The 26,330-nt window shown below is 45.4% G+C and overlaps 2 protein-coding genes across 5 annotated transcripts in view; both read right to left on the reverse strand.

Annotated features, from left to right (window-relative positions):
- Positions 1-14,121, reverse strand: part of USP43 (ubiquitin specific peptidase 43) — an 86,007-nt gene extending 71,886 nt beyond the window's left edge. For both annotated transcript variants that reach the window (XM_034942380.3, XM_034942379.3), the window contains exons 1-2: positions 11,617-14,121; positions 1,255-1,386 (exon numbers count right to left, since the gene is read on the reverse strand). In XM_034942380.3, coding sequence (XP_034798271.2) covers positions 1,255-1,386; positions 11,617-12,120 — 636 coding nt within the window. In that variant the 5' untranslated portion in view covers positions 12,121-14,121. The remainder of the gene's footprint in view (positions 1-1,254; positions 1,387-11,616) is intronic.
- A 151-nt stretch (positions 14,122-14,272) lies between these two features.
- The window catches only part of CFAP52 (cilia and flagella associated protein 52), a 62,362-nt gene continuing 50,304 nt past the window's right edge, over positions 14,273-26,330 (reverse strand). For 2 of the 3 annotated variants that reach the window (XM_003818087.4, XM_034942387.3), the window contains 5 exons: positions 24,657-24,802; positions 22,144-22,295; positions 19,027-19,129; positions 15,897-16,008; positions 14,273-14,709 (listed from right to left, as the gene is read on the reverse strand). In XM_003818087.4, the coding sequence (XP_003818135.2) occupies positions 14,534-14,709; positions 15,897-16,008; positions 19,027-19,129; positions 22,144-22,295; positions 24,657-24,802 (689 nt within the window). In that variant the 3' untranslated portion in view covers positions 14,273-14,533. The remainder of the gene's footprint in view (positions 14,710-15,896; positions 16,009-19,026; positions 19,130-22,143; positions 22,296-24,656; positions 24,803-26,330) is intronic. The other variant, XM_034942386.3, reaches the window with a different exon arrangement.

Consider the following 26,330-nt stretch of genomic DNA (forward strand, 5'->3'; position numbering starts at 1 on the left):
GGGCCTGGTGGGAGGTGATAGGATCATGGAGGCAGTTTCCCCCATGCTGTTCTTATGATTGTGAGTGAGTTCTCCTGAGATCTGATGGTTTTATAAGGGCTGTTCCCCCTCACTCTCTCTCTTTCCTGCCACCTTGTGAAGGAGGTACGTACTTCTCCTTCCACCATGATTGTAAGTTTCCTGAGGCCTCCCCAGCCATGTGGAACTGTAAGTCAATTAAATCTCTTTCCTTTATAAATTACCCAGTCTCAGGTATGTCTCCTTTTTTTGGCTTTTCTTTTTTTTTTTGAGACGGAGTTTCACTATGTCACCCAGGCTGGAGTGCAACGGTGCGTTCTCAGCTCACTCCACCTCCCACATTCAAAGGATTCTCCTGCCTCAGCCTCCCGAGTAGCTGAGATTACAGGAGCATGCCACCACACCTGGCTCATTTTTATATTATTAATAGAGATGGGGTTTCGCCATCTTGGCCAGGCTGGTCTTGAACTCCTGACCTCAAGTGATCTACCTGCCTCAGCCTTCCAAAATGCTGGGATTTACAGGCGTGAGTCACCGCACCCAGCCTCAGGTATTTCTTTATAGCAGTGTGAGAATGGATGAATACTTTCATAATATAGTAACTTCATTCACTTTCACTTTCTTAAGTGCAAGATAAAGGACTAGCATTAGAGCATAAGCCATCATTGAGCAAAGTCCATAAAGACTGCACCTGATGTATCAATTAGCTGTGCTTATGACAAATGATTGTAGTGCTTTCCTCCTCTGAAAGGTTTGGGGTTCCATCAAAACCTGGGGATGCTAAATGCACATGTGTAAAAATCATCCATCCTGTGTCGTGAGAGGAAAAGTTTAACAGTTGGTACTCTGTAGAATACATAACTGAGAAAGCAATGGTAGAGTTCAAATGGTACCATCTGCAAATAATAAGGAACGGTACTCATGGCCTTGGATGACCACACTAATGTACGGAATACAAACCAAAGAAAAGACTTTTCATATTTTCAGCCAAAATGAAACTCTATTCATTATATCACTGGGACAAAGAGAATGAGAAATACTGGAATGGAAGGAAATGCCTTGTGTAAAACAAACACAGCTAAGAGAAGGAAGCAGGGAACAGACTGTGGATATAGTAGCCAGACTATATAGGAATGTAAGAATCTCAACTTCAAGATTCAGTTTTGAGGAGCTAAGTCAATATTTAAAAGAAAAAAAGAAAACCCAGTACATTGTGTTGTTTTGAGAGTGACCGACCTTCTCCGACACTGGCCCTCGGGATGAACCCTCCAGGTCCTCATGTACACGATCCAGCAACCAGAGCAGGAATTCCAGGGCGTCGTGCTGGGAATTGCCTTGGAACTGAGAGCCGTACTTGGAAACTGCATTCTGAAAGGAAAAAAGGAAATCGAGAGGTGAATGTGGCCCCTTATACAACCAAATGAAGGCTCTATGAGCACCAGGTCTACCAAGTGGTCATTATTCAGCCCTGACCTGGGATGACAGCACACAAACAGCCGGGGTAGAAATGTTCTTTCACGCCAAAGCCTGTCCTTTTGGGGGCAATGTCCCCAAATGGTATGAGGGTCTCTGTATATGGGAGAAGACATTTTCTTCCCAGAGGACTGCTGATGTGTATCCTATCATTTGAAAACCCACAGAGTGGTCTCTGTTGAATATTTTGATACTGTTGACCATCTGACCCACTGAAGCTCTCTTCCTGTGACTGCTGGGGTATGATGTTCCACTAATCTTCCCTCCATTGGTCTATTCTCACGCTGTCTCTCTCTGTTCACCTAGACGGTGAACAGCCTTCTAGCCCTACTTGCTCTCCCTCGCTGATTTCATTCATTCTCATAGCTTCAACTCTTTCTTCTTTCAGAATACCCACATTTGCAGTGAAGTTGATTTCCTTAAACACCATGCATGTAGCTCCTCTACTGCCTCTTTCTAATATGTATGAAATTTAAGGATACAAACTTGTTTCTGTGGTTAGGGCATCAAATGGCTGAGCCAGCCCTTCACTCCTTTGATAAATATGCATTGAGTGCCAACCACACGCCAGGGACTATTCTAGGGACTGGGGATACAACAGTGAACAAAACAGATCTTCATCTGTTTGCACTGTTGAAGATGAACATCTGTTTCTTCAACAGGTTCTTCATCTCACTGCCCTCATGGTGTTTGCATTCCTGGTACCCCTTGCGCTGTCCTTCTGTTAAATTGTGTAGCACCTTTGTCATTTTCTGCATAAATGCACATTCCAACTTTTTAAAAGTTTATTGCAAAGAGTAATATATGCACATACTAAAAAACAATAATTCAGTAAAAAAAGGATGATAATGAAGTCTTCCTTCTACCTGGCCTTCATCCCGTGGTACCCCTTCTCAGGGCACAGCCACTTTTAGCAGTTCCTTCAGCATCTTTCCAGGGACTTTTGCTATACATGTGTGAGCATGTGGGCATCTGGGTGTAAGCAAATCACTTGTCTGTGTGTCCACACATGCACATGCACACAGCACGTGATGGCCGTGGGACCCACTCTTAGACTGCAGAGCCAAGCCTCCAGTCTCGTCCCACACAGGTCTGTTCTCTGTTCATGCCTACCAAAGGGACTGGTCTTAATAAGACTGAGAACCAGGACAATCCTTACCACTGCCAATCAAATCAGGCAGTCTGGGCTTTTTTTTTTTTTTTTTTTATTCCTTTCTTTCTTTTAATTTTCCCTTGAGATTTAAAGGAGACTTTAGAGGCCAGGTGCAGTGGCTCATGCCTGTAATCCCAACAATTTGGGAGGCCAAGGCGGATGGATCACTTAAAGTCAGGAGTTTGACACCAGCCAAGCCAATATAGTGAAACCCTGTCTATATTACAAATACAAAAATTAGCTGGGCGTGGTGGTGCACATCTGAAACCCCAGCTACTTGGGAGACTGAGGCAGGAGAATCGCTTGAACCCGGGAGGTAGAGGTTGCAGTGAGGAGAGATTGCACCACTGTACTCCAGCCTGGGTGACACAGTGAGACTCTGTCTCAAAAAAATAAAACTAAAAATAAAGGAGATTTTAGGATGAGACAAAGCAAAAATGCAAGATTTAATTAACTGAAATGCTGGTTCTGAGTCTTTTTTTTTTTTTTAAGACAGTGTTTCACTCTTGTTGCCCAGGCTAGAGTGCAATGGCATGATCTCAGCTCACTGCAACCTCCACCTATGGGTTCAAGTGATTCTCCTGCCTCAGCCTCCCAAGTAGCTGGGATTACAGGCACCTGCCACCACACCCAGCTAATGTTTGTATTTTCAGGAGAGATGAGGTTTCACCATGTTGTCCAGGCTGATCTCGAACTCCTGATTTCAGGTGATCCCGCCCACCTTGGCCTCCCCAAGTGTGGCTCTGAGCCTTTACGTCAATCACATTAGTTTGGATTCTTCCCCCAGGCTTCTCTGCATGTTGATTCCCAAGTAGGGCTACCAGATTTAGTAAATAAAAATACAAGATGCTCAGATAGATTTGAATTTCACATAAACAATGAATATGTTTTTAGTAGAAATATGTCCCATGCAATATTTGGGACGTATTTACACTAAAAAGTTATTCATTTTTTATCTGCAATTAAAAGTCAGCTGGGCATGGTAAATATCTTTCATCTGGCAACCCTACCCCCAAACAACCCTCAAACCTATCTTCTTGTACCAACATTCTCTTCTGGGTGAGCAGGCGGCCCTTCCAACTCAAAATCTCTAAAACCAGCTCATCCTTTTAATGTAGGTGTCATCTTTCAGGTTCTCCTTCATATCGGTCAGCTGTTAAGCATTCTGGATGCTGGTTCCCAAATGTCTCCACCCTTCCCCTATAGAAGAGTCTCATTCCAACTGTTGAGTTTCACCTACAGCTGACCCAGACAACAATATCTACCTAAGGAGGGACCCAGCCCCTAGGTTATCCCCTTGCCAACCCACTGACTTCATGGTAGACCAGACCAATTTTCCTATAGCTCAGCTGAATATTGTCATGCTCTGTCTGACTCTAAATCGTTCCTTACTCTCCTGCTCACCACCAAATAGTCCAAGCACCCTCTGTCGTTCAGCCTCAAACCATATCATTCCATGTTTCAAAGCTCCAGGTAAGTAATCCACCTAGCTGCCCCAAACACGCTTTCCTACTTCTACAGTCTAGACCTTTACTTTTTTTTTTCTTTTCTTTTTTTGAAATGGAGTTTTGCTGTTGTTGCCCAGCTGGAGTGCAATGGCACGACCTTGGCTCACTGCAACCTTGGTCTCCTGGGTTCAAATGATTCTCCTGCCTCAGCCCCCTGAGTAGCTGGGATTACAGGGGCCTGCCACCACACCTGGCTAATTTTTGAATTTTTAGTAAAGATGGGGTTTCGCCATGTTGGCCAGGCTGGTCTTGAACTCCTGACCTCAGGTGATCCACCCGCCTCGGCCTCCCAAAGTGCTGGGATTACAGGTGTGAGCCACTGCGCCTGGCTAAGACCTTTGCTTTTGTTCTTCCTTCCATGTGAAATCCATTCCTCTCCAGTTAATCATGAAGATCTTTTAAGCCTGACACTCTTCATCTTAGCCTGGCTATAGTACCTGACAACCTTTTCAGAAAGCAGGTGACAACTTCAAGAAGCAAGACAAGATAGGGCCTTAAAAATGTCCCTCTCCATAAACAGCAATTCCACTTTTGGCGATTTTGCCTTAGGAAATGAGAGATACAAGCAGAGATGTCTGTATATATCAAAGTTATCTGGGTGAAAACTTATGACATATTCAGATGGCCTTAAAATTTATGACTGATGAAATACAAATGATAAAGAAAATAATAATCTGGTCATAGAAGAAAAAATGCAAAAATACATATTTGAGATTGTTTTATGTATATATTTATAGATAGAAAAATAAAAGAGCAGAAAATACATGGCAAAATAGTAGCAAATGGTTATCATAGAATAATGGGATCGTGAGCAATTGTTTTATTTTCATTTGTAAATGACAAAGTTTTTTAACAGTGAACATTGTTCTTTGTCTTTTTCCAGTTATAAAGTATTTGGCAGGTATTTCTCGGAATTTTTTTTTAATAACCTATTGATGAATACAGAAGACATTCCCCTAGAAAGTCTATGGAAACAGGCCAGGGGTGGTGGCTCACACCTATAATCCCAGCATTGTGGGGAGCCAAGGCAGGCAGGAAACGAGGTCAGGAGATTGAACCCATCCTGGCTACCAAGGTGAAACCCCGTCTCTACTAAAAATACAAAAACTTAGCCGGGCGTGGTGGCGGGCACCTGTAGTCCCAGCTACTCGGGAGGCTGAGACAGGAGAATCACTTGAACCCGGGAGGCGGAGCTTGCAGTGAGCCGAGATGGTGCCACTGCACTCCAGCCTGGGCAACAGAGCGAGACTCCATCTTAAAAAAAGAAGGAAAAAAAAAAAAAAGAAAGTCTATGGAAACATAACTAGAACTGCACAAAGCAGTTCCCAAACAGTTAACTAGCTTGGGAAGAATGAACTGCAATATTTGGTGACTTGTCTCACATCTTTTTTTTTCTTTCTTTTCTTTTTTTTTTTTTTTTGCACTAAGGGCTTGCTGTGTTGACCAGGCTGGTCTTGAACTCCTGGCCTCAAGTGGTCCTCCCATCTCGGCCTCTCAAAGTGCTAGGATTACAGGCATGAGCCACTGTGCTCAGCCCTAGATTTGGTTATTTCTCTCCTTCAACATGGCATAACTCTATCTGTATGTATGTTTTATTTCCCAAACATTGATAATTTTTAACATTTCTTATTAAAATTATTCCTAGTTATTTCATATTTCTGGTTGTTTTCTGAATACAAATCTAATTTTATATGTTCTAAATGATTATTCCTTTGATTTTCTACCTTCTATCTGGTATCATGAGTGACAGTAATAAAGCTAAAATAAGGATTTCTAGCATATTTTAGCAATTTTCTTTCTAATATTTTTTACTCCATTTCCATTTTATGTCTTACTATTTTGTCCAGAACTTCCAAAACACAAGAGTGGTGAAGAAGGCATCCTTGTTTTTAAAAAGCCATGTCTCCAGTATATCACTGTAGATCTAAAATTGATGCTTAAGCACATAAGCTAATATAAATTCCGGATGGCTAAAATTTTTAATATAACCATAGAAAATCTGGTACGCAAAATCAAATATTTATCATAATGTCTGATATAAATAAATCGAAATCTTCCAATATTGGGGTGAGAGAAGAAGGAGACAGTTTTGAGAAAATATTTGTAGCAAATATGACAAGAACTAAGGAACTTACAGAAACATAAAAACATTGAGACCAAAGCAGAATAGATAGATGCATAAGAACATTGAGCAGATGGGCTGGGTAAAGTGGCTCACAGGTCAGGAGTTCAAGACAAGCCTGGCCAACATGGTGAAACCCTGTCTCTACTACAAATACAAAAATTAGCCAGGCATGGTGGCACGCGCCTGTAGTCCCAGCTACTCGGAAGGCTGAGACAGGAGAATTGCTTGAACTCGGGAGGCAGAGGTTGCAGTGAGCCAAGATTGCACCACTGCCACACTCCAGCCTGGGTGACAGAGTGAGACTCTGTCTCAAATAAAAAACAAAAAACAAACAAACAAACAAAAAAACATCGAACAGCTGATTCCAAGAGGAGACTTGCAACTAGTAAAGAAACATGGAAAAATCGTCCACCTCGCTCCTAATCAAAGAAATAAAAATAAAAAACTATTTTTGGAAGTTTAGAAGATGATGTTATTTCTTAGGATGCAAAGGCACAAGAGCAATATAATGAACTTTGGTGACTCGAGGGGAAGAGTAGGAGACGGGTGAAGGATGAAAGACTGCACGCTGGGTCCAGTGTCCATTGCTCGGGTGCACCAAAGTCTCTGAAATCACCACTAAAGAACTTATCCATGTAACCAAATACTGCCCGTTCCCCAAAAACCTATTAAAATTTTTAAAAATATGCTATTTCTTTTTGTTCAATAAATTAATAATAAGGGATGAAGATTTATTATACAGCCTGGTGATTACAGTTAATATATTATATACTTGAAAATTGCCAAGGGAATAGATCGTAAATGTTCTCACCACAAAAACGTAGGTATGTTGGCCGGGCATGGTGGCTCATACCTGTAATGAGAGGCCGAGGCAGGTGGATCACTTGGGGTCAGGAGTTTGAGACCAGCATGGCCAACATGGCGAAACCCCGTGTCTACTAAAAATACAAAAAATAGCTGGGCATGGTGGTGCATGTCTGTAATCCCAGCTACTTGGGAGGCTGAGGCAGGAGAATCACCTGAACCCAGAAAGTGGAGGTTGCAGTGAGCCGAGATAGCGCCCCTGCACTCCAGCCTGGGCGACAGAGTGAGACTCTGTCTCCACCACCACCACAACAACAAAAACTCAATATTTAAAAGTAAGATGGTGACTACACAGGTTCACACATTTGTTAAAACTTCCTAAATTTTATGCTTATAATGGGTACATTTCACTGTATATAGTTTAGACCTCAATAAAGTTTATTTAAAAAGTAAAAATAGAAAGATAATAAAACAGTCATACTTTTGCTTTGACTATGTAATTCCATTTGTAGGAATTAAGCTTATGGGAATAATCACAGCTGAGGACAATGATTTAAATACAAGAAACTTCAATACAGTATAATACTGGAAAATGGAAACTCCATTTCCATTTTATGTCTTACTGTTTTGTCCAGAACTTACAAAACATAAGAGTGGTGAAGAAGGCATCCTTGCTTTTAAAAAGCCATGTCTCCAGTATATCACTGTAGATCTAAAATTGATGCTTAAGCACATAAGCTAATATAAATTCCGGATGGCTAAAATTTTTAATATAACCATAGATCTCCACAAAGAATTGGTTAATTTAATAATATATTAATTGTTAAAGACAATTATTAATGATTGCTGTGTATTATTAAGACTAGGAAAATGTCTTGTAACAATGCTTAAATGAGAAAAGCAGGATATAAAACTAAAATTTTCAATTGTTTGTATATACCTTGAAACATATCAGTATATTTACAATGGTTATCTCTAGGGGTTAAAATTACAGATCTCTTTTTTTTCTACATTTTAACTTTTTTTTTTTTTTTTTACAATGTGCAACATTTAATTACATCATTAGAAAAGCACAGAAAATCAAATATTGCATATTCTCACCTATAAGGGGGAGCTAAATCTTGGGTACACATGGACATAAGGAAGGGAACAATAGACACTGAGGACTGCAAAAGGAAGGAGGGAGGCAGGGGGACAAGGGCTGAAAAACTTCCTATTGAGCACTATGTTCACTATCTGGGTGACAGGGTCAAGAGAAGCTCAAATCTCAGCAACACACAATACACCCTTATAACAAACCTGCACCTGTACCCACTGAATCTAAAATAAAAATATAAAATTTAAAAAAAGAAAGAGAAGAAAAGAATTCTAGATAATACCACGGACAGGACTTTTCTTTCTGTTTTTCAGAGGGAGTCTCGCTCTGTCACCCAGGCCAGAGTACAGTGGCACAATCTCGGCTCACTGCAACCTCCGCCTCCCAGGTTCAAGCAATTCGCCTGTCTCAGCCTCCTGAGTAGCTGGGACTACAGGCACACGCCACCACGCCCGGCTAATTTTTGTATTTTTAGTAGAGACAAGGTTTCACCATATTGGTCAGAAGGCTGAGGTAGGAGGATCGCTTGAGCCCAGGAATTGAAAACTGTAGTGAGCTATGATGACACCACTATACTCCAGCCTTGGTGACAGAGTGACACTCTCTCTTAAAGAGAGAGAGAGAGCAAGGAAGGAAGGAAGAAAAGGAGGGAGGGAGAGAGACAGAAAGAGTGGGAGAGAGAGAGAGAAAGAAAAAGAAAGAGGAAGGAAGGAAGGAAAAGAGAGAGAGAAAGAGAAACAGAAAGAGAAAGGAAAAGACAAGACAAGACTCCTTAAGAAAACCTTGTGTGGTGTGTCTGCAACTAATTCTCCAGCCTTTCCTCCCCAGCCAAGTGGGCTTTTATTCATTTATTGAACTGAAGGTCTCTCGGCCCCACCTCCTTCCCTGGTTGGCATTCCAGTTCCCAGGTCCTGGAATGCACCCTCCCATCTTCCCAAGCCCTTCATTGACACCTAATCCTTCAAAATTCAACTCAGCGGTTGGTTACCTCTCCAGGGAAGCTTTCCCTGCCCACCCCACAGGATCTCCCCCAATCCAATCACATTTTCCTGCTGTAACTGTCATAGCACCTTGTATTTGTCCTTTCTAACATGTTTCTGTTCCAATCATGTGCCTGTGTGATTATTTCATTAACATCCATTTCTACCTCTAGACCATAAGCTCCTGGAGAGCAGCCCCAGAATCTGGGTTTGTACTCATCACTCATCATGCATTCCATGCATTCCTAGTCTACTCTCTGGACATTCAATAAATATTTGTTGAACGAATGTTTCCCCATCTGTAAAATAAGAAGAGCTCACCTAGATTTCAATCCATAATATTTAAAGCCTGGACTCTGGGATCCTCCACTCCTCCCTCCAAAGCTGACTACCCAAAAATCCCAGGAAATTCCAGATTGTATCTCCCTCATTAACATATTACAAACTTGATTATCCTTCAATTCCCTGAGGCTTACTGGGAGCTCCCAGGCCCTGGGGATTTGACAGCGGGAGAGAGATAGGAAATTCTGGTGAGTCATTGAGGGTGATTACTAATTTTGGAGTTTTTTGTTTTGTTTTGTTTTGCTTTTTTGAGACGGAGTCTCGCTCTGTTGCCCAGGCTGGAGTGCAGTGGCGCAATCTCGGCTCACTGCAAGCTCCGCCTCCCTGGTTCACGCCATTCTCCTGCCCCAGCCTCCCCAGTAGCTGGGACTACAGGAGCCCGCCACCACGCCCGACTAATTTTTTTTTTTTTTTTTTTTTTTTTGTATTTTTAGTAGAGACGGGGTTTCACCGTGTTAGCCAGGATGGTCTCGATCTCCTGACCTCGTGATCCACCCGCCTCGGCCTCCCAAAGTGCTGGGATTACAGGCGTGAGCCACCACGCACGGCCAATTTCAAAGTGTTTTCAAACTACTGCAGCCCTCTCCCATTGCTGTGGTAACTGGATGGAAATGCATCTAGCAAGAGAAAATGTACATAAAGATTACCTCCCTCCCTCCTCTAGGTTTCTGCAGGTGAGAAGGTGTCGTGATAGAATAATGAACATTTCCTGTGGGGCTGGCACTGTATTCTACATAGAACTCATTTAATACAACAACCCTATAACGAGGTAGGTACCATTATGGTTCTATATTAAAGATGAAGAAAGTTGCGGCACAGAGAGATCTGGTAACTTGCTCAAGGTCACAAAACTCCAGAGACCTTGCTCTTAACCACTATACTATACTGCCTCTTTCTTAAAAAGCAAATGTCATCAAAAAGAGACATTTAGTGACAACCATTTGACCCACTGGCTGCTGCAGAACAGTGCTTCACTAATGGAGGCAGGAGGGAGGAAGGTGGGGGTTGGCATCTCATGGGTCACATGGCAAACACTGCTTTCTCAGGCTGAAACTCAAGAGCGGTGATGCTTGTGGAATGAACACTGACAGGTTTCCCCCTCCCCCAAGAACAACAATCACTAGTCTGTAGGAAGCTTCAGTTCTCTGCCCAGAGCTGCGGGTTTCTTCTTCTTTTTTTCTTTTTTTTTTTTGCAGGAAGCAAGCCATGTGCATCAATTATCAGGAACGCTTTAATCCAACTGGGACCCCAAACAAACACCCCGTTTTAATCCCGGGTGAAGTGATACAAACAATTTACAAAGCCTCACGACCCGGCAGCAACCCGAGTAAGTAGACCGTGATCTTGCAGACAATAAAATGCAAGCCCGTGCTCATACATTGTAGGGGATTGAATGCGCCTTAAACAAAAGGATGCTATCTCCAAAATAGCACGCTCACTGCCTTTGCTGGGCACTCAGCACGGTACCTGGCCTGTAGGTTGTCAGATTCCACTGGGCTTAGAATAAAATCCAAACTCTTTACCGTTGCCTCCTAGGTCTTACGTGATCTGGCGAAACTCATCTGCCTCCTAAGCTCCAACGCCACTGGTTTTCTTTCCATGTCTCCAGTACTCAGCTCCTTCGGGTCTATGGCAATTGTACTTGCTGTTCCCCCTGCCTGGATTAGTCCTACAGCTTGCCCTGACTGCATCCTTCTCATCATTCAGATCTCAACGCAAGCATCACCTCCTTCCTCTGAGGCCTTGGCCTTCAACATCCCATTCCCTACCCCACATCATTCCAGACTGGAAGCTCTAGAGCTGGCATTAGAACACTGTCTGGCCCACAAGCCTTCAATACTTCAACAAATGCTCGTTGAATCCAAAAACGCTGATTACTCTGCAATCTGCCAGCTCACCCCACTCCCTCTCAAAATACCTAGGAGAATTAATTTATAAAGAAAACATAAGCACGCGACAGCGTAACACATCGACTCAAAACAAAGCCGGTAATCCGGGGCTGAACTGGTCAACGGCATTTAAAGAAGGCCCCAAGAAAACCCTTTCCTGATCGTGCACACACTTTTCAAGAGGCGAAACCAGGGGGACAGGGCGGTCGGCGGCGCAGCGCTGCCTACCTTGAACTCCGCGGAAAGTTGGGGCGTGTATTCGCGAGTCCAGAGCGCGCGCACCAGCGCCGCCAGCTGCTCGGTGACCTCGGCGCGGCCCGGCGCCGCCTGGTAGCGCCCCAGCGCCAGGAACTCGGCCAGCAGGTCGGTGTTGCTGAGACACTGCACCACCGCGTTCATGAAACAGGTGTTGCCGTGGTTCTTCAAGCCCTGAGCGCCCGGCGGCCGCGCCCCATCGCCGGCGGGGAGCTGGAGCTGGGGCTGGGGTCCGGGCGGGCGTTCCTCCCCGGGGCTCCCGGGGGCCGCTGGAACTGGGCCCGGGGCGCAGGCGAAGCCCCCCTCACCGTCGCCATCACAGTGTCCCGGCTGGGGCCGGGGCGGTGAGTCCCCGGGGCGTGAGCGGCTGCCCAGCGCCAGCAGGAAGCGGCTGAACAGGCGGCGCAGGGAGCGGCGGCGGCGGGGCCGGGGCGCGAGCAGTCCCCCTCCTGCCGCGTCCCCGGGGCCCAGGTCCATGGCTGCCGCCGTCGCAGCTCCAGGCGCGGAGCCCCCGGGCCCGAGGCGGACGAGCGGCCAGCAGGCCCTACAGCTTCTCTAAGGCTCCTGGTGCCGGCTACCTGCGGGCCAGGTGTGCGGGGACGGGGCGGAGGCGGAGCCAAGGGCGGGGCAGCCCCGCCCCGCGCGGGAATCCCGCGGCACGACCAGCCCCCTCCAGGGCAGCGCCGGGCCACCCCTACCTCTGCCTGGTGCCGCCCCCGCGGCGCTGACTGGGAGTCTTCGTGGTCGGATTCCCCACCCTTCCTTACCTCGTAAACCGACAGACCTGGGTTTCGCCGCTGCTCCTGTTCCTCGAGCAGCCTTCAAGCAGTGGAAATTACGGAGAAATGAACATTCTGAAAGCGCCTAGTAAATGGCAAAGGCCTGGCTACTGCAGGAAGAAAAGGGCAAGGCAGGCATCTCCAGAGCACAGCCTCGGGCGTGGTGAGAGGCGCGCGCTGGGTGCTGTGTGGGGGTGGGGAGCGCTTTTGTGCCCCGCTGGTTCCTCCGCAGGCTCAGGTGTGTGCGGACAGGTGTCGCCACCTCCTTCCAGACCGTCTGCCCCTTGGGGGAGGCAGAGCCTGTGCCTGCACCCGCCAACCCGGGACCTGAACTGGGAGCCACGTGTTGCCCTGTGAAAAAAGCCCCCGAGTGGTTGTGGTTTGCTTTTTTACACCACAGATTGGGTTAGAATCATTTTCCAAAAACTTGCAAGACTTGATCACCCTCGCTTTAATCGGCAAGGAAGGGGGCTCAGAGAGGTTATCGCAACGTAGGGAGGCCGCCCGATCCGTAAGCAGGGAAACCGGAACTCGACCTGGATCTATGGACTGCCAAGTTCAGGCCCTTTCCAACCTCAGTATTTGCTAACCAGGAAGTTTTCAGGCTCTCAGGCGCGCCCCCTACGCGGTTTCTGGTTCACTCCTTAACGCACGATCCTTGTTGAATGATTGCCCAATCAGAATTAGTTTGGCCTTGCCCCGCCCTTGATTCCCTGGGTAACCCTGGGCCCCTCCCCCACCCCTCACTTTATCCCATGCAACTGTCAGGTTTATAATTAATCAGGCAAGGTCTTGCAAAATGAGTTTCTCGTCAATTTCTAGCTCAGAAAGAGATCAGCACCGTGTGAGATGCAGTATTCTAACGCTCTGAAATGTTACTTGTTTAATAAGTGATCATCATTTATTAAATATTCTTGATCCTGGCCGGGCGCGGTGGCTCACGCCTGTAATCCCAGCACCTTGGGAGGCCGAGACGGGCGGATCACCTGAGGTTAGGAGTTCAAGACCAGCCTGGCCAACATGGTGAAACCCCGTCTCGACTAAAAATACAAAATTAGCCCGGCGTGGTGGCGCATGCCTGTAATCCTAGCTACTCAGGAGGCTGAGGCAGGAGAATCGCTTGATTCAGTGAGCCGAGATCGCGCCATTGCACTCCAGCCGGGCGACAAGAGCTAAATTCCGTCTCAAAAAACAAACAAACAAACAAAAAACTTGATCTTTCAAACCGGGTTGCAGCAGTTACCTCATGCAAAAAAGCAGCCTTACTTAAAGGATAAATAACATGCTTAAAACATCAGACGGTACTGTGAATCGGAGACTTGTGTTCTGGAAAATGCCATTATTTACCCCTCTCTGGAAAAAGATACCCGGTTGGGTGATTAATACACAAGGACACAAGGTCCATTTCATCACCCTTCTGGTGGAAAGCACAGAAGAAAGATGTAATGGCCAACTCCAATAAAGCATCTCTGAAATTTCATCTTTCTTGGGTAATTGTCCTGAGATCCCCAACACCACACATTTTCTTTGAGAAAGCATGCATATTTCTCTCTACCCTGTCAGGAATTCTGCCGATGCTTTAGTACATTAGTCACTTAATTCTCACAATAACCTTTTGAGCAGGAACTTACTCTTGCTTGACAAAAGAGAAAATTGTGGCTCAGAGAATTTTTAAGAAGCCTGCCCAAGATCTGGATTTAAATCTGAGTCTAGTCCCATATAGCTTGACCAATGAAATGGCAATTAAGAAGGAAATTCACCTCACCTTATTTTTAGAGGATAATAGCAATGCTGTCTGTGCACAGATCATGAGGAAGGTCTCTGGGTTTTGCAGAGTTGCAGAAAACAAATTATAACAGAAAACCAACAACTAAGAATTTATTCAAAATGTAAAAAGTTCTAATTAGAGTCTGCACAAATTATTCTTGAACATACTTCAATTTTAATATGAAATTTAAGAATATAAAATGCATTCTATAAAGAAAAAGAAAAAAATTGACTCAAGAACAAAAACAGAGCTGTGAGAAACGAAGACTAGTGTTGGAGTTATCTAAACTCAGTCTTCAACAGGACTGTGTGCAACGCCAAGGCTCAGAGACATCTCATCAGCTTCAGGAGGTATATGGGTACTTCCATCGCAAAATGGCTCCATCGGCACTTACACTAACAATATATTGATTTCCTGGACTTATGCGGATGCGTGTGATGTTGCCACTGTGTCCCACCCCAACATGAGTCACTTCACCCTCATTATAATCCCAAACTTTGACCAGATGGTCATTTCCACCTGAAAAAGATAAACACGTATATGGCATTGCTGCAATAGGAGAGAGAGAAACAGCCCTGATTTCAAATAACTGGATCATTTTCAACATGGTCCCCACGTATCTGTCTTTATAATAACACTTTTACTTGATTATAAAAATCTATCTGTTGCAGTAAATTTGAAGAGGAGGGGGAAATACAAAGAGGTAAAATCACATTTCATCCCACTACCCAGAAATAACCACTAGTAATATCTTGGCTTAGTTCCTTCCAGTCTTTTCTCTATAAGTATACTGGTATACATATACATCATATATATGATTGGGATCACACTGTGTCTAGTTTGATACCGGCTTTATAGTCAATGTACTTGTGAAACTTAATTCATTTCATGCATTTATTTATTTTTTACTTATTTATTTATTGAGACGGACTGTCTGTTACTCAGGCTGGAGTGGAGTGGCATGATCTCAGCTCACTGCAGCCTCTGCCTCCCAGGCTCAAGCAATTCTCCTGTCTCAGCCTCCCAAGTAGCTGGGATTATAGGCACGCACCACCATGCCCGGCTAATTTTTGTGTTTTTAGTAGACACAGGGTTTCACCATGTTGGCCAGGCTGGTCTCGAACTCCTGACCCCAGGTGATCCACCTGCCTTGGCCTCCCAAAGTGCTAGGATTACAGGCATGAGCCACCACACCTGGCTGCATTTATTTGTTAATATCCTGATGAATCAAAGAGCTTGGCAGGAAATGATAATGATGTTTCAATCGGCATGTTGTGTGGTAAATGCCCCTTTGAAATATTGGTTAATTCATTTGTTTTGGTGGGAAGGGCATCGCATCATGCAATAATAAAGTGGAATTAAAAGACTGGCTTTTAAGACGTTAGAAGTATGCTGGACAGCCCAGGCCATTTAAAGGCCCCATTTCTATTATCAATGCCCACCAAAAAAAGCAAGCCTAGCAATCTAAGTCTTGGCTTTTATTTGTGCTCTTAAGGCTCTTGTGCAAATGTTTCCTCTCATTGAAATGTGACTTCTGGATTTTTCTTTCTCAGCCACATTGGCTGCAGTATTGGTTGGAATCTGATTCTAACCAAGTTGCCTTGAGACCCTTTTGTTGTCTTTTCCAATTGCCTCTAGCCTAGGAGTTCCTTCCATGTCCTCGTCTAAATAAGCCAGGCTTGGCTTTTTCCTATCCCAGGACTAACCTGTAACAAAGTGCACCCCTTCCTGTGTGATATCCATGCCATTTATCGACCCAGACAGGGAACCTTCCAATTCTCTGATTACTGTCCCATCAAATACTTCCCAGTAAGCAATCTGGAATTCAGGAAAGAAGCATTAAGCAGGACTCAGCTCAGGAGAGTCATCCATGCACATGCTAACAAAAGATGGCTCTACTTTATATAGAAGGGAGCAAAAATACACCACGGGATGATACTGGCTGAAATTATAAATAGGCTACAGCAGGGGGTGGCAAAACCATTTTAATATTTTTAGTATTGGTTTTAAATTTGCATTCTATTTAAAGAGATGTTGATGTGCTGATAAACCTGGATTAAGACAGAAAGGGCTTTTGATAAGACTAAGAAGATTCAGCCTGAAGCAAGCTGTAAAAGAAAGAACAGCCTCTGCATCCACAGCTAAGCTTCAGGCCTGGAGGGAGGAAAAGCATTTTCTTCCTTCTCACTGGGGGATGAGCACTCCCCACTCCCCAGAGTTCTAGAGACTGGGCTGTACAGGCACCCTCCCACTGGGACTGCGCCCTCCCTCTTCCTCACCCCACCCTTATTCCCAACTTTCCCTTCTGCTCCAAAGCACTGAAATATTCCACAGGGTGGAGTTTAAAGAGGAACTGGTAACCTTAGTTCCCTGTTGGGGAGCAGAACTACCTTAGGGATAGAGAGACAGGTGCCTAAAGGAGGGTGATTTTTTTCCTGAATATACTGCCTTTGTACCTTAAACTTTGTGAATGCACAATCTATTCAAGATTGAAATTTCCTTCTTAGGAAAGAATGCTTCTATTTATGATAGCAAAGACAGGGAATCAACCTAAATGCCCATCAATGATAGACTGCATAAAGAAAATGCGATACGGCCAGCTGGGTGCAGCGGCTCACACCTATAATCCCAGCACTTTGGGAAGCCGAGTTGGGCCCATTGCTTGAGGTCAGGAATGCGAGACCAGCCTGGGCAATATGGTGAAACCCTGTCTGTACTAAAAATACAAAAATTAGCTGGATGTGGTGGCACACACCTGTAGTGCCAGCTACTTGGGAGGGTGAGGCATGAGAGTCGCTTGTACCCAGGAGGTGAAAGTTGTAGGAGGTTGCAGTGAGCTGAGATTGTGCCACTGCACTCCAGCCTGGGTGACAAAGTGAGACTCTGTCTCCAAAAAAAACAGAATAAACTTAAGAAAATGTGGCAGATATATACCACAGAATACTATGCAGCCATGAAAAGGAACAAGATCATGTCCTTTGCCGGGACATGGATGGAGTTGGGAGCCATTATCCTCAGCAAACTAACGCAGGAACAGAAAACCAAACACCACATGTTCTCACTTACAAGTGGAAGCTGAAGGATGAAAAGAGATGGACACATGTGGGGAAACAACACACTCTGGGCACCTGTCGGGGGGTGGTGGGTCGGGGGAGGAAGAGCATCAGGAAGAATAGCTAATGCATGCAGGGCTTAATACCGAGGTGATGGGATGATCCATACAGCAAACCACCACGGCACATGTTTACCTATGCAACAAACCTGCACATCCTGCACATGTACCCCTGAACTTAAAATAAAGTTGAAGAAAAAAAAAAAAAAAGAGTGTTTGACCAGGAATCAGGAGTGCAAACCTGCACGTGCATTTCATTTGTTTCTCATTGTTTCATGTCGGAAACGTGCTGTGTTCCAGTCACTCTGCCAGGAGTCTGTATTCCTCTGAATCTAGCTAGACATTATGCATACTATTTCTTGTTAATTTTTTTCTTTTGCTTTGTAATGTCTGTTGATGCTTGATCATGTTAACAAAAAAGTTCTGATTTCATAGTAAACGCCTAAGGAGATAGAAAACCATGCCAGAACCCATGTTTCTCAGGATTCACACCCACAGAAGTAGTTGGAACTTGACTGCCTGCCTTCCCAGCCAAAGAAGCCAAACTGACACTCTCCTGGGCAGCCCCAGTAGGGCTCCATCTTACTGGAGTGTCCTCTGCCAGAGATGCCCTTCCTTGAGGTCTAGGCATTGACTGAGTCCTTCTGTCATTCAGGCCTCACTCAGATGCTGCTCCTTAAGGAGGCCTTCACCCACCACCCCAGCTGAAGGAGCTTTTACCCCGCCCGCCAGTATCATGTCACCTGTTCTATCTCCTTTCTCAGTCCTTTCACCATCTCATCTCTTGTTTACTTGTTATTCATTGTCCATTCATGGATTGGTTCATGTATGTATTAGCCAATTCCATCCCCTCCTACCCAAAATAAATTAGGGAAGTAAGGTTCACGAGAGCAGGGACCCCTTGCTTGCTCCAAGGGTGAACATTCCCCCAAACAGAAGGATGAACCTTCACCTTCCTCTTTAGCTGGGAAATCTGTACCATATGTAGAATTTTTTTTTTTTTTTAAGAGAGAGTCTTGGTCTGTCACCCAGACTGGAGTGCAGTGGTGCAATCTTGGCTCGCCGCAACCTCCACTTCCCGGGTTCAAGCAATTCTCATGCCTCAGCCTCTTGAGTAGCTGAGATTACAGGCACCCGCTACCACACCCTACTAATTTTTTGTATTTTTTGTAGAGATGGGGTTTCACCATGTTGGCTAGGCTGGTCTCGAACTCCTGACCTCAGGTGATCCACCCGCCTCAGCCTCACAAAGTGCTGGAATTACAGGCATCAGCCACCACGCTTGGCTCCGTGTGTAGATTTTTAATGTATTGATGAAGTACAGTGCTGAGAGATGAGGAGCTCTATTGCCTTTCTGTCTGAATTTAGTCAAAGTGATAACTGGTTTGGGCACAGCAATTCTACTCCAGTCTCAGAAATTCCCTAATAATAAAAACCAATCTATTGAGTACCTACTATGTGCCAGACCCCCTGCTGTAAGCACCATGGGCGAGCATGACTTTAATCCTCACTCTATGAGGTCAGTGGTACCATTTCCACTTAACAGGTGGGGAAGTGAAGACACTGGAAGGTGATATGGCCTTTCCAAAGTGGCATGGCTGATTGATGACAGACCACCATTGGAAACAAGGTGGTTTGACTCCAGAGCCCGCACCCTCCACCACAACGCCTCACTGCTTTTCTCTTGCGCTGGAAAGATCTCATCTCTCACTGGGAGGACTCACCTTTCTGTCTGTTCCACTGGTGATGATCTGGAACTCCTCAGGGTGATAGCACACACACTGGAATAAGGTGTTGGCTAGTATCATCTGATTCCTCCTGAGACGCCTGGAAAGTAGATTCAAAAGCTGTGAAAGTCGACTTTCTCTTCCCTAGGAAATGTATTCACTATTCAAGCTGGATTTGGTGCAAGCTGGGATTTGGGTTGGTTTATCTCTATGCCAAACATCTCATACTGCTCAGCACAGTGGTGCTTGTATTTCTTCAAAACAGACTTCAGGTCACCCTGTCCTCTCTACTTCTGTGTACTCCGGTTGGCCTATCAGTGACCACCAGAGGACAATGGGAAGGGCCCTTTCCTAAAGACAGAGCACGAAACTCAATGAGAACCCTTAAGTTCCAGGGAAGAAGAAGCAAAAGAGGCTGAACTCACAGCCAACCTGCTGCCTCCCACACAATGTACTTGAGTCTTGAGGCCACCATTTGGAAGTGGAGCTCCCTACAGTCTGAGAAGCAGAATGTGGGGAAGGGTATTTTATTTTGTTTATGTTTTAATCATCGATGTATCTTTAATTCACAAATAAAAGCTGTAGCAAGATGTCATGTACACATTTGTACACAGGTTTGGACGTACCATATCATGCACAACCCTCGGAAAGCATGAGCCTGTCACGTGGGGATGTCCCAAAAGCTGGCAGGCTCAACCCTTGTCTGCATATGGTAAGAAGTCCCTCCCAAGACCCACCCCCCACCCTGCCCAGGGTGCCCCCAAGAGGCAGCTGGCCTCCTGCAACTGAAGAGAGCCCGGCCTGGGAAGGGTATTTTTAAAATGGGTATTATGGGCCGAGTGCAGCAGCTCACACCTACAATCCCAGCACTTGTGGGAGGCCAAGGCGGGCAGATCACCTGAGGTCAGGAGATTGAGACCAGCCTGGCCAACATGGTGAAACCCCGTCTCTACTAAAAATACAGAAATCAGCCAGGCGTGGAGGCGCATGCCTGTAATCCCAGCTATTCGGGAGGTTGAGGCAAGAGAAGCACTTGAACCCGGGAGGCAGAGGCTGCAGTGAGCCAAGATCATGCTACTGCAGCACGCCTGGCCAGGATCTGCATTTTAAACCAGCATTTCAGTTGATCTTTATGTGCATAATAGAACCCCTGCCTTAGATACTGTACCAAGAAATATGTAAATATCGCTTCTCCTTCCACAGACAGTGTGGTGGGCGGCCACCTCACAGGCCAGGCTTTCCTGGCTAAAAAATGCACCTTCTGCACAGTTTCTTCTCATTATGGAAGTTTTCAAACGTGGTATCTGAGCTGAGCATTTTTAAAGATTTTGGCACAAGAATTCCTGCTACACAACGGAATAGCTTTAAGGATTTGAGGCAGTCACAAACCATCCATAGAAATAAGTTCAGACATGTCCTTCTAGTTCTATATTTTCCCAGGAGGAAGGTCAGGTATAGCCTAACACTTCCTACAAGTGTGGTCCTTGAACCAGCACTCTCAGTTGGGAGCTTCTTAGAAATGCAGAATCTCAGGTACCATGCTAAATTTAATGAATCAAAATCGACATTTGCAACAAGATCCCCAGGAGACACACAGGGCTAGAAGACAAAAGCTTGCTTTGTCGGGTTTTTTTGTTTGTTTGTTTGTTTGCTTGCTTGCTTTTTTGATACGAAGTCTCACTCTGTTGCCCAGGCTGGGGTGCAGTGGTGTGATCTCAGCTCACTGCAACCTCCGCCTCCTGGGTTCAAGCGATTCTCCTGCCTCAGCCTCCTGAGTAGCTGGGATAACAGGCATGCGCCACCACGCCCGGCTACTTTTTGTATTTTTAGTAGAGACGGGGTTTCACCATGTTGGTCAGGCTGGTCTCAAACTCCTGACCTCTTGATCCTCCCACCTCGGCCTCCCAAAGTGCTGGGATTACAGGCGTGAGCCACCGCGCCCAGCAGTGCTTTGTGTTTTTTAATGTATTAAGTACACATTGAGTTCTCATTCCCATCAAGTGTATCTCATATTCTTTGTCGTGCATGCCTCCTTCCTCCCATCTTTGCACTTATCCTCGTCTCTCTTATGCAGTGATATAAAGGCAGTGCCTCGTAGGAGTGGTAGAGGGGTGATAGGTGGGTGGGGAGAGGGGTTGGAGGAATAGGGTCTGATTCTAAAATAAAAACACAGCAAAAATGCTTATAGTCAAAAATTCAAAAAGCCACTTTTCAAAAATCCTTTGAGTTACTCCTACAATAAAGTTCACAGGCTTTGGTCTAGTTAGTTTGAAGTTAGCCATTCTATGGGGGTGTGATGATATGCTCGGAGCATAAGAGGTCCCTGGGAATGCAGCCAACCGAGGGGAGAGGCAAATGTATGTCCCACCAGCATCCCTCCCCTCCATGGGAAGTTCATTCTGGGCTTCACCTGACTAACTGGAATGATAAGAAGCACCGCCTGCATTAGTTCTTTTTCTTTTTCTTTCTTTCTTTCTTTTTTTTTTTTTTTTTTTTGAGACAGAGTTTCACTCTTGTTGCCCAGGCCAGAGTGCAATGGCATGATCTCAGTTCACTGCAACCTCCGCGTCTTGGGTTCAAGCGATTCTCCTGCCTCAGCCTCCCAAGTAGCTGGGATTACAGGCACCTGCCACCACGCCCAGCTAACTTTTTTTATTTTTAGTAGAGAAGGGGTTTCACCATGTTGGCCAGGCTGGTCTTGAACTCCTGACCTCAGGTGATCCGCCCACCTCAGCCTCCCAAAGTGCTGGGATTACAGGCAGGAGCCACCACGCCCGACCTTGCATTCGTTATTTTTCTTGCCCCCTTTCATTTGGGACACTTAGGGTTGAATTCGTGTAAGTTAAACCATGCTTCACTGTGTGGACACAGAAAGCTATTTCCCTATCTGCCCAGAAACTTCTAACATTCAGTTCTTCCTGGAAATTGTAACCCTTCCCACTAGCATCGATAAACCATGGACCGTCATGAACGGCTTCTGATGAACATCCCTTTACTGTGTTGCCTTAAATAAGATTTCTACCCTCCATGTGAATCTTCTCTCATGTTCAATAAACTGTTGGCATGATTGGATTTTGCAGGTATCACTGCATCCTCCCCATCACAGGTACCTACACAAGGTCCCAAATGATACAAGTCCCATCGGTGCTGGCGGTGACACACTCCTCGTTGTTCCTCTTCACCCTAATGCAGGACACTGATGACTTGTGTTCCTTCAGGGCCTCCTCCAGCTTCTGGGTCTGACAGCCTATCTGCCATACCCTCACCTGAAAGCCACAGAGCACAGGATCTTGAGCCACACTTGGGACTTGAAGGGATAGGAAAAGATTCCAAGAGCTTTTTCCCCTTTGCTATGCTTGATTTGTGTTTTTTAATTCCCTGTCTTTGTCTCGGTTGGGTGGGGTGTGAATGCTAAGTTGAAGGGCAGGCATATTCATGTATAAGATGTGATCATCTTCAACAGAGCTTCAAAAATGCTACTAACAATCCTGTACCTGCTTGTACATACAGGCTGAGAAATTTAATCAGACACCTGCTATGCAAATCGATAATGCAAGGGCCAACGCAAAACCAAGTGAAATAATGTCTATTCACTTTTGCTGATCACTGCTCTCAAATTTCTGGTACTGTCAGGAAAGTTCGTGAGTACCCAGAGCTATATTTAAACTTTCACAATCAGCTGTTCAATTTTGATCATTTAAAAGCAATGGTTCCCAACTCTACTGAATCCAATACCTATTTTATATCACAAATATTTCCAAATACCTGTGTATTATCCTGGAGTGAAATTCATAGGTAATACAACTACCTACACACAAAATTTAAAATCATTAATATGATGCTTTAATAAAAAGGATAGATAAAAGGGAAGTTGTTTAGTTAGTATGGTATTCCTTTACTTTTTGAGATGGAGTCTTGGTCCGTCTCCCAGGCTGGAGTGCAATGGCGCGATCTCGGCTCACTGCGACCTCTGCCTCACGGATTCAAGCAATTCTCCTGTCTCAGCCTCCCAAGTAGCTGGGACTACAGGAGTGCACCACCACACCTGGCTAATTTTTGTATTTTTTTTTTCTTTTTTTGAGACAAAATGTCTCTCTGTCACCCAGGCTGGAGTGCAATGGCATGATCTCGGCTCACTGCAACCTCCAACTCACTGTGCCAGGCCTAATTTTTGTATTTTTAGTAAAGACAGGGTTTGGCCATGTTGGCCAGGCTGGTCTCAAACTCCTGAGCTCAGGTGATATACCTGCCTCAGCCTCCCAAAATGCTGAGATTACAGGCGTGAGCCACCAGGCCCAGCCACTATTCCTTTAATGGACAAAGGATCTGTCACAACTACACCAGAAAACATAGTAGTCAGATGCTTCCACCTTCTTATAGTGACTATGTTGGATTTACGAAAAATAAGATGAGCACAAACTATTCTGTTCTTCCTATGACAGGGGATTAAGGAAAGGAAAAGAAAATATCTCAAAGAGAAAGGGAAGGCTTTGGGATAGCAAAGAATCTGGGGCACAGAGGAGGAGAGAACCAGAGAAAAATGTGTGAGCAAAAGGTGTTACAGCCTCCTCAAAATAATGGGAAGAAAAGGTTGAGCATGATCATGTAAAAATAATGGTCAAAACGTCTGGGTGTATTAAATAATTGATGCTAAAACCATCACCTGCTTTAAAAGATAAGATGGGCCGGGCGCGGTGGCTCACGCCTGTAATCCCAGCACTTTGGGAGGCCAAGGCAGGCGGATCACGAGGTCAGGAGATCGAGACCATCCTGGCTAACACGGTGAAACCCCGTCTCTACTAAAAAAATACAAAAAAAATTAGCTGGGCGTGGTGGCAGGCACCTGTAGTCCCAGCTACTCGGGAGGCTGAGGCAGGCGAATGGCGTGAACCCAGGAGGCGGAGCTTGCAGTGAACCAAGATTGTGCCACTGCACTCCAGCCTGGGTGACAGAGGGAGACTCCGTCCATCTAAAAAAAAAAAAAAAAAAGATAAGATGACAATTTATACAACCACGATCCTCGGAGGAAAAGAGCAAGCCAAAACACTGGCAAAACACCCGCATGAATTCCTTAACTCTAGTCCACATAGAACACTTTCATGTCTGTATTGTAAACGTCCTTTCTGTGTACAAATGTACTTAGATATATATTTATAGGCCGGGCATGGTTGCTCATACCTGTAATCCCAGCACTTTGGGAGGCCAAGGCAGGTGGATCATCTGAGGTCAGGAGTTTGAGACCAGCCTGGCCAACATGGTGAAACCCCATCTCTACTAAAAATAGAAAAATTAGCTGGGCGTGATGGTGTGCGCCTGTAATCCCAGCTGCTCAGGAGGCTAAGGCAGGAGAATCGCTTGAACCCGGAAGGCGGAGGTTGTAACGAGCCAAGATTGAGCCATTGCACTCTCCAGACTGGGTGACAGAGTGAGACTCCATTTCAAAAAAAGTATACATTTATAATATTAGAACTTTTATTTACGACATATTTTCAGATCTCATCAAAATGTCAATTTGGTCCTGCTTGAATACTAGCAAAGGTGTGTATTTTTAAAAGCAAATAGATGGCTTCCTATAGGGCAGTTGTTCTAAATAGAGCGTTATTTTTTCAAATTTCTGCTTTCAATACCTCCCCTTCCCCACCGCCACTGATGACCCTTTTACAGTCACTGGTGGTGGCGATGGCGGTGACGCCGATCCTGTGAGCATTGTTAATGACATACATCAGTCGGCCTGTCTCTGGGGCGAAGGCTCGGATTTTACCGTCGTTCCATGCTGGCATGAAAGGGAAACAAAAGGCAGGCAGGATCAGTATATGCACCCTCTCTCCACAGTCTGCTGGCCTCACTAAGGAGAGGCAGGCCTGGCGAGTGGCGCTGTGCTGGAGGAAAGAGACCAGCTCAGCTGAATGCTGGTCACCTAGGCCCCTTTCCCTTCTACAGGTGCATCCCATGCCAAGTGAGGGAGGACGGGGAGAGGAGAAAGGAGGGAGGCCCACTCCGACCTCTCCCATGAACCACAAGACTTGTACACCCAACTAGCTAGATGATATTGTGCCTGAAATATATAATTGAACATTTCCAAATAATTGTTGTCATCCCACCTACCCCAATCTTTCAATGGATTGCTCCTCCTCCACCTTCCACTATCTTTCCCATCTCAGTAAAGTTGCCACCACCCATCCAGTTGCCTAAGCCAACAGCCTGAGTCTTCCTTGATTACCCTCAATTCCATCTACCCAACCCAATCCAACATCCAATCCATCAACAAGTTCCACCAGCTTTACTGTTAAAAAACATTCAAATCTGAGCACCTCTCAACAGTTCCACTGGTACCTCCTTCATCCAAGGCACCACCATCTTTCTCCTGGATTGTGATAACAGCTTATGCTTGCTTCCACTCTTGCTTACAACCACTTATTTATGCAGGGATCAGTGTGGCCTTTTAAAAATTATGTCATCTTCTTGATCAAGAACTTCCTTTTTTATTTAAAAAAAAAGGCTTATATCTATAATCTCAACACTTTGCACTTTGGGAGGCCAAGGTGGGTGGATTGCTTGAGTCTAGGAGTACAAGACCAGCCTGGAAACATGGCAAGACCCAGTCTCTACAAAAAATACAAAAAAAAAAAAAACTTGCCTCGCATGGTGGCGTGCCCATTTAGTCCTAGCTACTCGGGAGGCTGAAGGAGGAGGATCACTTAAACCTGGGAGATGGAGGTTGCAGTGAGCCAAGAGTCCACCACTGCACTTCAGCCTGGGCAACAGAGCAAGACCCTGTCTCAAAAAAAGAAAAAAAAGTGGAGGCTGGGCGCAGTGGCTCATACCTGTAATCCCAGCGCTTTGGGAGGCCAAGGCAGGCGGATCACTTGAGGACAGGAGGTGGAGACCAGCCTGGTCAACATGGCAAGACCCCACCTCTACTAAAAAAAATTACAAAAATTAGCTGGGCATGGTGGCAGCATGCCTGTAATCCCAGCTACTCAGGAGGCTGAGGCAGGAGAATCGCTTGAACCCGGGAGGCGGAGGTTGCAGTGAACCGAGATCACACCACTGCACTCCCAGCCTGGGCAACAGAGCACAACTCCATCTCAAAAAAAAAACAAAAAACAAAAAACAAAAAAAAAACTTTCCAAAACATTTTCCCACTGCACTTAGAATTAAAATCCAATCCAAACTCCTTTAGCCTCCACGGTAACTAGTATTTGTGCCCGCCCCCCGACCCCCGCCATCTCTTTTAACTTCTTTTACTGGCTGTCCCTGCACCCCTAGCCCAACTACCCACTAAGCCCCAGACACACTGG

Source organism: Pan paniscus, chromosome 19 (assembly GCF_029289425.2).
Source record: "Pan paniscus chromosome 19, NHGRI_mPanPan1-v2.0_pri, whole genome shotgun sequence".
NCBI classification, from domain to species: Eukaryota; Metazoa; Chordata; class Mammalia; order Primates; family Hominidae; genus Pan; species Pan paniscus.